An 11,155-nucleotide genomic window follows, 5' to 3' on the forward strand; every position below is an offset into this window, starting at 1 on the left:
TTTTCTCTACATGCAATTCTTGAAATCACCCCAACCTCAGCTAAAAGCTCTAAAAATAAAAATAATTATAGAAGCAAAAACTTAAATCAGTATATACCTCATGACTTGATACAAAGCTTTGAGGACCATTGCCTCACCAGTTTTTCCAGTGAGGATTAGATAAGAGCGGGACCTCAAATACAGCGTTAGAAATAGCAGTTATGTGGCCAATTGCTCTCACGCTGTCATGCAGGGATGCGCTGTGCGCTGAACAGCCGAGAAAATGTGCTACATTATTTCTTTGCCCATTTCGCAGATCCCAAGACTCATCGGCATTGTTTCAGCTTTCACCATTTTGGAGCTGCCTGTTCAGCACGTGTGGCACTGTGCTGCTCGGAGTTCTAATAAGTGTTGCCACTGGTATGGAATCATTTACTTTTAGCCAAAAGGCTTCTTTTTCCACCCGTCCATCTCAAAGGGACTACTTACACATTGGAGATTATGCCATTCTGATGAGATGGGAATGTGCATTTGTAAACACCACTAATAGCCGCAGCAGACACAGCATAGTAGCATCACTACGGGAGAAGCATAATGGTATCTGCAGTTGAAGTAATTGGTCAAAGTCGGGATGTCCATCCTCCAGGCGTAGACCATGCATCTTTGTCTAGTCACGTTTAAGGTCAGCAGTCGAATGCGATTTTTAAGTTTTTTAAGAACTCAGGGTTGAGTTCGAGACTTTAAGTGTTCGCTCTCCACCCTCTTAAACTATAGATCTCTGGACATGTGACAGAATCCTTTCCTTGGCGCTCTTTCTTACGTTTTTCTCCGTTTGTTCCCTCCCCCCTGTGTAGGATAACCTACTGGACATTGCTTAGTTAACCTTCCTGCCTTTCTATTATACTATTTCTCTCTCTAATGCGCGCTCACTATTGCAGCTCCAAACTCGCGTTGACTCGATTGGCAATTTCAAGAACCGGACTCTATTTATTTTTGTTTTTGAAAGAGAAAGCCACATGCGTGGTTTTAATACGCATGCCGACAAATATAAAAGTAGATAAGACGCCGAAGGATGAAAGACAGGGAAAAAGATAGTTGCCGATAGCAACTTAATTAAGGTGTATTGTCTGCACATATAATGCCGTCAGTTGTCCCGAAATTAAAGTATAAGCATTTAATATTACTTTTACCATCTTCTTATCACCCGTAGGTAATTTAAATATAGCAGAATCAAAGGCAGGAGATAAAAACTTGAAACGAAAACCAACAAATTTCGGATTTGAAACACATAAGGTAGACAGCGCAACTATACGCAGCAGATAATTTACGGACGAGCTACAGCTCGCTTGAAATATGACGTGTACTACATGTTGGCAGTGGAGCGTGGGCGGCAGATCCACCAGGCGACAACCGAAGGCGTGGATAAACGGACGTTTAGAAGCTCTTTCACGATGCGATGAATAATACGCTGTGCCATGCCTTTTTTTTCAAGCTAAATGTTTAGTTTGCTGGAGCCATAAGCTGCTGGAATAAATTACCGAACCACATTGCAGATAGCTGCAGTGTTGATGCATTTATTGCACATTTGAAGAAAATGCGTACGCGATACTTTGATATTCAAGTGTCCGTTCTCATTTCCTTCAGTTCATTTCCTGATATAATGCAGTCGATGCTTATTGTGTGGTATACGTAATTGTTTTTATTCTGTTCGCACTTCCTTGGAGCAAGAGACTCTGCAGTAGTCTCTTGCTCCAAGACTCCTTGCTCCAAATAAATAAATAAATAAATAAATAAATAAATAAATAAATAAACCAATAAATAAAGGTTAAATGGTCAAGAACAAAGTGTCAAATTTTGATGTAGATTGCTCGCATTGCTCAAGAACAAAGTATCACATTTTGATGTAGATTGCTCGCATTAGGATCGTGAACTTTGCTGTGCCTCTGTTTTCAGCTTACTGAAACAGTTATATTTTGCATTGTTATGAAGTGTGATGGTGCTAGCGCCCATACTAACGACTTGTGTTTACATGTAATATCTCTTATTGCAGGCGAACACAAGCAGAAAAATGCAGAAGCCACACACATCAACAAGTGGTTTGTTCGCTTATGGCGAAACCTGGGGTTTGCGAAATATGACGACAAAGACTTGGTAGGTTAAATTCAATTTATATATTGTTCGAGTCATCTCGGTGTTTCTTAGACATTTCATTCAAAATCCTTTCTACGCTATAAAATGTAATCTGTATATGTTCGCGATCAACACAGCGCTGTGAGAATTAAGCAGAGAGGAAAATAAAACATTACGCAAGTGATAACCCCAGCTTGGATTCCAATAATAACAGTTGCTTGGCTAATTGGTTCATATATAGCGAAGGTAATTTCTAGAGCGGTAACGTACAGCGCCTGTTCTCTCAATGGTGCCCCCAGATATTACCGTCCCCAGATATAATTTTGGCTCAAACACGTTTCATTCTGTTCTCGAGAGAATTGGTTTTTCGTAATCAATAACCCGATATACACTGGCTCAATTTATTCTTCAGAACGCTCTCGTAAATTTATCCTTGAGATATTTCTCTTATTTCGTCGCCTTCATATGATCCTGTTTCTTATCTAAATAGCTAAATATCAATTGTTATCGCGCAGATTCCTGATACCCTTGGTGCCCGAATTTAAGTAATCCTAGTACAAGAATAACATTTACCTTGGGAACGGCTTCCCAGGCAGTGGACATATCTCTGCCATCACCAGCCTCCTTCTTTTGAGTTTCGCTTCTCCATCTTGTAATGGTTCCTTCATTTGGTCTTAATTTGCAACGGAAACGAGTTTCTCGGTTACCACTAATTGCAATGCATAGGCTTGTTTTACTGTAGATCTCGACACATATTTCTGATTAAGTAATTACACACGTGGGCACTTCATCTAGGAAACTATTTAAAACCCAGTACCGCATTGGATTTAAGTAGCAAATATCTATTAATGCCCGAGTCTTGAGTGACATGCTCATGCAAAAAAAAAAAAAAAAAAAACTAGAATATAAGGACTCTAAATACAAGTGCAGCAATGAAAAATGTTCGTAGGTAAAAATGAGCATCCTTTGTTTTAGGTAGTTTTCCTCCACTAATGGTGTACCTTACCCGTTGGAGATAGACAAATATGCTTAGATATGTTTTTTTGAGTGTGCCTCAACAGCCAAACGGCCTAAAGGACCGCACACTAAGTCAGATACTTCAGAATGACCACTTAAAAACATATAAAACGAGGCATGAAAACAGCAATTAGGCAAATACGTCCGTGTCAATAAACGTTTTGTTGTACAGAGTTTGCAAACGAGTCTTTGGACAGTTTGCGTGCAAATCTGGATAAAACGTGTCAAAACATTTTGCGGCCTTTGCACGCGGCACACGAACGTTAGGCGACATCAGTAAGGTCCCACAGTCAATGAAACCGCGCACAACCTTTTGCAGAAACTGCATGTCACGTATAAGTCGCCTGTCGCCAAGAGAGAATCGTAGTCGTAGAAAGGACGGCGTCCAATATATCATAAAAGATGCGTATGAACTTACGCTGCACATCTTCAATTTTTGTGCAATAGGTGGCAGATACGTTATTCCAGGCTACTGACGCGAACTCAAGACGCGGTCTCACAAGGGCCCAGTATAGAGTGCGTAGGCATTCGTACCGCTGAAATTTTTGTTAGTCTAGAGATAAAACCAATATGTCTCAATGCGCGTAACACAATTGAATTCACGTGCAATCTGAGATCAAGCCTTGAATCAACAACAACACCAAGGTCTCGTACATGAGCCACACGAGAAATCTGACTCGCCAAAAGTGTATAATCAAACACAACTGAGTCGCGTTTCCTAGTTAGACATATATTATGCTGAGGCATGCAAAAGGAAAGCAAAATAAGGAGCCTCTGCCCGTGCCACAAAGTATAACGGGCTAGGACGGAAGTCTTCTTAATATTCAACTTCAAGCGATTCAACAAACACCATTTCTTGACGTTGTTAATGTCATCATGTAATTGGCGGCAGTCCTCAATATCTCCAATATTACGGAATAATTTGAAATCATCTGCGAAGAGCAAAATTCTCGAGTTCTTGACATGTAGCGGCAAATCAATAACAAACACTAAAAACAACAGCGGTCCTACGCTGCAGCCTTGAGGCACCCCCAAAAATGATAGAAATTCGTTGGACACAAAGTCGGAACATCGGACCATGTTACGACGGCTGCCTAGGTAGCTTTTGAGCCACCATGGGGCAAAGTCCGTATTTTTCCATCTAAATCAAAAGTACCTCATGGGAAACCGTATCGAAAGCTTTAGTCATCTCAAAGTAGATTGCATCTACCTGACCGCGATTAAATACATGTGGGCCAGTGTAATCAAGAGAGCTGCGTAAATTCGTTTCCACAGATCGACCTATTAAAAAACCGTGCTGCAGAACTGTTTGAAGTATGAGCGCATGCGTTCGTACACAACCATTTCAAAAACTTTCGCAAAAGAAGAAATCGGTGACACAGGTCGAAAGTTGTCCACCTTACAAACATCACCAGAGTTGAATACAGGAACAACTACTGACAATTTCCAATGACGAGGAAAAACATCGGTTTACAACGATAAGTTGAACAAATGCGCTAAAACAGCCAAAAATGTCAGCGCATCTCTTGATTACGAAGCTGAGAATTCCATCAACTCCTGTTGAAAGTTTTGGCTTAAGGTTCTGAATCGCCAAAAGAACCTCATGCATAGTAACGTTATCATAAGCCAAACAGTCAGCGCTGTCTTCAAAACTGATAATAGCAGTTGTGTTATCATGGCGCACAAAACAAAAACTGAAATGATCAGTAAAAGCTTGGCAACCATCTTGAAGTTTAAAACAGATACCATCGCGTGTCTTTATCACAGCAGCACTAACTTATTTCTTTGCTTGCGCACAAAATCGCAAGAACTGCTTGGTTCGTATTTAAATTTCTGTTCAAGAGGTTTGTGGTACTCGGATTCATCACGTGAAATCAGGTTTTCACAATATTTCTGCACCATGAATATCTTTGGTACCAATATTCACTTTCTGATTTCACGTAAAGTTTATGATACTTCTTTGTTTTCTTCGAGTAATGTCTTAAACCGCGTGAAAACCAGCAAGGAAATCTACACTTCTTCGATTTACGGCGTGGTATACATTTTTTCATTACACTCTGTACAACTGATGTAAGTAGCTCAACGCCTGTGTTTACATCCTCAATCTCAAGCAATTCTGACCAGTCGTAGGCCAGAAGATCATTGTACAGCTTAAGGTAAATACCATAAGCGTATCTAAATTCTTCTGGCACCATCTCATGCACTGAACGAAAAGACAAAAAGAACGACAAGGTAAACGGGCAATAATATTTGTCTACCGGAACAAGAGGATCGCGCACCGCTTGCACTCCAAAAAGAGGCACATTAAATAGAACTGGGTCTAAAATGCTTCCAGCACAATTCTTCATTCCATTGCATTGATGTAAGCCGTAGAAATTAATAAATTCAATTAAGCATTCGGATTTTTCTCGAGTTGCTGTGCAGTCATTAGTGACCAAACCAGTGGACCAATCGACTTTAGGAAGATTAAAGTCCCCGTAGATGTGAACCTTGTATTTCAAGAAATCGATTTTTTTCCCAATATCCAAGAAATGATCGGTAAAAACGTTAGGAGCAGAATTTGGCGGAAAGTAGTAACAGCCGACTAGATAGTGTGATTTGTCACACGTTGTAATTTCCAACCACACACATTCTTCGTATGTCTCGAGTTCTGGTCTCCTAAATGCATTTAGCACAGAACGGCAGGCTACCAGAACTCCGCCCTCGTATTTAATCTTGTCAGATTAGACCCTGTCGGCTCTGAAGATAGCATAGTCATTTGAGAAATAAGACGCACTTGAACATGAGCTTAGCCACGTTTCCGTCAGGCACATAATGTCATACTGACATTCGTATGCATTCGCGAAGAGAGCTTCCCTTTTAGTTCGCAGCCCTCTCGTGTTTTGGTAATAGAGCTTAATTTTCTGCGCCATTTTCGGATGTAGCTAGAGCACCGGAAGGGTCATCGAAGCATCGAGAGGACCACAGCTTTCCATAAAAAGGGCGAAATACGCTATCATCAGGTCACACTTCCAGATTGTTCACAAGTTCAAATAAATGCTCATCCAGAGACACGTGGAATGAGCAATATGTATCGTACTTCGTTTTCAGCTTCGTGCAAGTAACGACCTTGTCACCTACTGTATCTGCCAAAAGTTCCTGTATGTCCGACGCCGTTGTTGTCGGGTCTAGGCGATAAACAAATAAGCTTTTTTGCGCTGGTAGTTTGGGCGCTACTTTAAGCATGGAATACTTAGGTATGCCAAACGTTGCTCGAGGCCGAGGTGGTTGGCTCACCGCTTTCGACGGGCGTGGCAGATGAGTACTCCGGTCCTGAGCAGGAGGCTTCGGTGGAGGGGCCGACATTCCAGCGGGCAGATTTACCGCCACGGCTGAAGCGTAGGTGCGAGAATCCCAGCAGTCAGAATTCGAACACTCACTCGGGCTTGCGGTACGAACAGATGCACTCATGTCACTCAAAGATTCACGCAGGAGCACGTTTTCCGCACGAAGCCGTCGCACCTCATCCGTTAGCGCGTCCATCCGACTAGCCATTTCGCGTAGCATTAAAGTAACACTCGAGAAAGCATTGACGAAATCTGAGTCTTGAAAATCCAGGGAAGAGGGTTGCGCTTCGTGGGGCGTTTCCGTGTCGCTAGTTCCGCAGATAAGCCCAGCCGCCGAAGGATCACGCCGCTTCACGCATTGAACACATTTGTACTTGCTGGCCCCGGATTCCATGAGGATGTTGTATTCCTCGGCCTGTATGCTGATGCATTTGAAGTGAAAACGCTGTTTGCAATACGCGCGCGGCAAAAATTTCTGCCTACCACGACTGGGCTGGGAGCAGCGCGCAAATGCGTCCGCATCGGGCGCCATGATGATGCACGATATTTATTTTGATCGCAACTGGTGCAGTCTGAGACCTCAGAAAGAACAGCTACAAAATGTGCACTTCCAAAAACGAAATATTTGTCGTGGGCTCTAAGAGAACAGCGTTTGCTAACGTGTTTCAGAGCCACAGCGTCAGCAATTTGAACAAGGCTTTTACAGCCGCATATAACACAGAAATGAGAGCAGCATCTGTCACGTATGTCTAGCTTTCCGAACGCTGGCTCACTAACATTCAGATTGTGGTGGCTACAAAAAGTAATCAGTCGACAAACTTGCCGTCTGGGGGCCGAAAAGAAAAAACAAAACTGACAGGAAAACCGCCAGACAACCCATTCCTTTTACTCCGAACTCTTTCCGAGAGCTGTGAAAGTTGTCGAAGACATCACCGGAGGAGCGAATAAATTAAATGATTGGTACAAAGAACGTGATGCCAAAATAACGCGCAGGGCCGCCAAAGAGTATGGCACAATTAGCCGCCTAGAAAAAAATGTTGACCGAACGTATTTAGGACGTTAGCCTAAAAAACTAAGGCGTCGCGCTGTTACTTGCAGAAACGGTAGCTTTTCCGGCCTCATTGGCACTGTCATTCAGAAAAACTGAAATCGCACTCTTGTCTTCAGAGCTGCAGTCGCCTAAAATGGTTTTTGTACTTGAAGTGTAAACTTCTGATCCAATTGGTTAACGCTATAATGGCAACAGGAACCGGCGGGCGCAGAAGAAGTAGAAACCAAAAGGTACCTACGCACGCACGCGCTCAAGCGCGCGCGTGCGCACACACACACACACACACACACACACACACACACACACACACACACACACACACACACACACACACACACACACACACACACACACACACACACACACACACACACACACACACACACACACACACACACACACACACACACACACACACACACACACACACACACACACACACACACACACGCGCGCGCGCCCAGAACTACATAATAAATGTCGAGTCCAGCTGAGCAAGCTGCTTGAAAGCGAGGGTGGAGTAATACCAATAAATTATATTTTTCACCGTTGCCCTTTACGGACCAAGCATTCCATGTCGTGCTGTCATGAGTTCGAGAATTTGAATCTAGTATTCATAATGTATCAATGTGTTTGTTTTTGTTTTTTTTCAGATTGAAGACAAGCTGAAGGAGGAAGATCCAACCACCGCGGCTCTTTTGTACAGTGTAGATGAGCACAAGCCTGAAACAGCAATATGAAGAAAGTTTTAGGAAGACTTTCGTGAACAGTTGACTGTGAAACTGCGGGACAGGACATCAGTGCGTTTTCACGATGTCCAGTGTTGACGTGTGGACTGTAATTATGCATTGAACTGTGCAACGAACAGAGCGTCAGAGCAAGCTGGACAAGGCCATCTCGCGCCAACTAACACACGCACTAGCCGCAGTAATGATGGCTCCAGTTACTACGTGCTTTCGAACGTGCTTTCATGCTCAGCTCAGCCAAGATAGAAACAAGTATATGTTTGTCTTTTATGAACTTTATGCTTGGGCTCGCGTGACTTTATTTTCGTTCGTTACATGCTGTGTCGTGTCTAGATACGTGGACACTTGATTTATGCGGATAGAAAACACTCGGGTGTACATTAGACGATTCGCTTAACGTGTTTCAAACGAATAAAATCGAAATGAATATTTTTTCTGACAGTTATCATACAGCTCTCATACAGAACTGCATAAATTCACATACAGGAAGCTGATGAGAATCAATGCGCCGTCATCCTCCCTCCCTCCTTACAAAAGCCTCAGCAGGTAGCAGGAATACTACTGTAGCTGCAAGCAATTTCGTTCCCTGTAATCTTTCCATCACGTGAAGGAAATATCGAAAGAACTCCTCTCTGGAACGTTGAAAAGAGGATTCTAAGCATTTGAACCCCGTCAGTGTCTCGTGAATCCACTCTGTATATATAGCTAGTGAGATACGCCTGAGAAAATTTCCAAAGCAAATGTATTCTTGGAATGAAGACCTTTCCACGGTAGTAGGAAATTGCACCTTTTACTGCGGTGTTCAAGGTTTGTTGGGTTTTTTGTCATAGTGTTAAGCCACTCAGAGGCTATTTCCTATAGGAGGAGGACGATAAGAGGAATGTGCAGTAATGGGTAACTTGATAATGATTATCACTGCAATCATCTGGAGAGTGATTAGCGTGCAAGCAGGGGGTAGGGCGAGAACTTCGGAATACTTAACTCGAGAGTGGTTACACGGAACCACAGTGTAGAGTGGCCGCCGCAGGAATTGGTTTGGTTCGGTTTGTGGGGTTTAACGTCCCAAAGCGACTATGGCTATGAGAGACGCCGTTGTGGAGGACTCCGAAAATTTCGACCACCTAGGGTTCTTTAACGTGCACTGACATCGCCCAGTACACGGGCGCCTTGCTTTTCGCCGCAGGAATTATAGCCATTACTATTTCAGCCCGTTATTAAGTTATGTTATTTGATTATTTCAAAAAAGAAGGGTGATGTGCAAAATAGACATCACAGAAGGCACAGAAGGTAAGAAAAGGAGATATGTGTACCACTTCATTCTGCGATACCTGCTTTGCACTCCGTCCTTTCCTGAAGCTGTGCGCCAACTAGCCAAAGACAGTGTATTGCTATGGTATTTGTTTGTAGTAATCAAAGTGGGCAAAAATCTTGTTCTCCTGTCATTATATACTACCCAACCAGTCGAAGGTTAGGATGGCAGCGGCTTTCGGCAGCGCGGAGTTCATATATACACTAAAATTCGTAATACGGTAACGCAAAATGTGTAATGGCTTTAAGGAGAGCCAACGATTTCTACTACTTTAAACAATACTTAATTGAAGAATAGTGGCCTTACGAGGGACCCTGTGTTCAAGGTATGTTAGACTCAATTTAGTTGCAAAGGTCTGATTTCACCTTGAACAAAATGTCTGAATTCTGTAAAGTTCCTGTTGGAATTAGACGCACAGGTTCGAGAAGAGGCTCAACGAAAAAAGGTGGAGAGGATGAATACTTTGCGTAGACTAAATAGCCGTTCCGTCCCCTTTCTTAGCAGCCCACTCTAAATGTGTTCACCCAGACTTCAAATGCAAGAAAGGATTTAACACTTTTGCTGGTTTTGAGCTGCAAACACGATTCGTTTCTGGGAAGTCCCCTAAACCACCTCCTCGCACTGAGTCGAATCCTTCGCTATTAGTGCACTCACGTGACGTGGCTCTGTGACACCTCAGTATGACCTTGTGGTGACCGCTAAGCTTGAGTCAGTGCTATAAACTGGACATTGTGCGGATGTGACATTAAAATTCAAAGGCTCTATAACCAACCATGTGACACTGCTCCTTCTTGATGCGTGCCTCATTAGCGTTGAGGAAGCTCTTTCTCAGAATGTTTCTGCAGACTTCCTTCGCGACGAAAATTCTTCTGAAGACGGGACACTTCGTTCTCTTCGTGTTATGTTTATCTGTTCAATCGGTCGCACAAGTGGACGAAGACGCGACGCGATATTTTCAGAGAAAGAAAGGAAGTGAAATATGTTAGGCAGTGCAAAAACTGCAGTAAGTGTAGCTGATGGTGGAAATTCGTACGAATTTTGCAATCGTATTCCAGGCAGTTACGCTGTCTTGACATGTATGATGTTTTGTTGTATGATGTATGTAGGAATGACTCCAATAGAAGATCGGTGGCGAGAAACTGCACGTGTCGAGATAAGGTGTTTTCTATTGCGGCCCGAAATATGGGAACTGCTTTAAGGAATGTTTGTCGCGTGTACGATGTGGTTACAACAGAGTGACAGTCAATACACTTCCAGCTTGATAATTGAGCGCCCTTGAGCCAGCGATCAATTCCCCGACTGAATCACTCGAAGTGCATCAAGGCGCATGACTCGCCAGAACATCTGTGTAAATATTTGAAGGTTGCAAAACGTATTACGGTCTCCAGCGTTTAGGAAATGACCTCATGTATAGCGCAGCTTTATAGAGAACACAATTTTACGGAGTACGAAATATGCATTATCTCTCTGCTAGGAACAGCCTCCGAGATGAAGATCAAGCACGCGACAGCAGTGCAGCTTCTTCTTCCGAATAATAATAATATTAATAACAGTAATAATAATAATAATAATAATAATAATAATAATAATAATAATA

General features: G+C 42.8%; 1 protein-coding gene across 1 annotated transcript in view; it reads left to right on the plus strand.

The window, feature by feature from the left end:
* LOC146208021 (sodium-coupled monocarboxylate transporter 2-like) overlaps positions 1 to 9,230 on the plus strand; it is a 185,827-nt gene extending 176,597 nt beyond the window's left edge. Inside the window, exons 14-16 of the mRNA XM_084591704.1 lie at positions 296 to 399; positions 2,030 to 2,130; positions 8,157 to 9,230. Coding sequence (XP_084447830.1) covers positions 296 to 399; positions 2,030 to 2,130; positions 8,157 to 8,243 — 292 coding nt within the window. The 3' untranslated portion in view covers positions 8,244 to 9,230. The remainder of the gene's footprint in view (positions 1 to 295; positions 400 to 2,029; positions 2,131 to 8,156) is intronic.
* Positions 9,231 to 11,155: the final 1,925 nt, after the last annotated feature.

The sequence above is a fragment of the Amblyomma maculatum genome, chromosome 1 (assembly GCF_055883805.1).
Source record: "Amblyomma maculatum isolate TAMU_Amacu chromosome 1, ASM5588380v1, whole genome shotgun sequence".
Classification (NCBI taxonomy): domain Eukaryota; kingdom Metazoa; phylum Arthropoda; class Arachnida; order Ixodida; family Ixodidae; genus Amblyomma; species Amblyomma maculatum.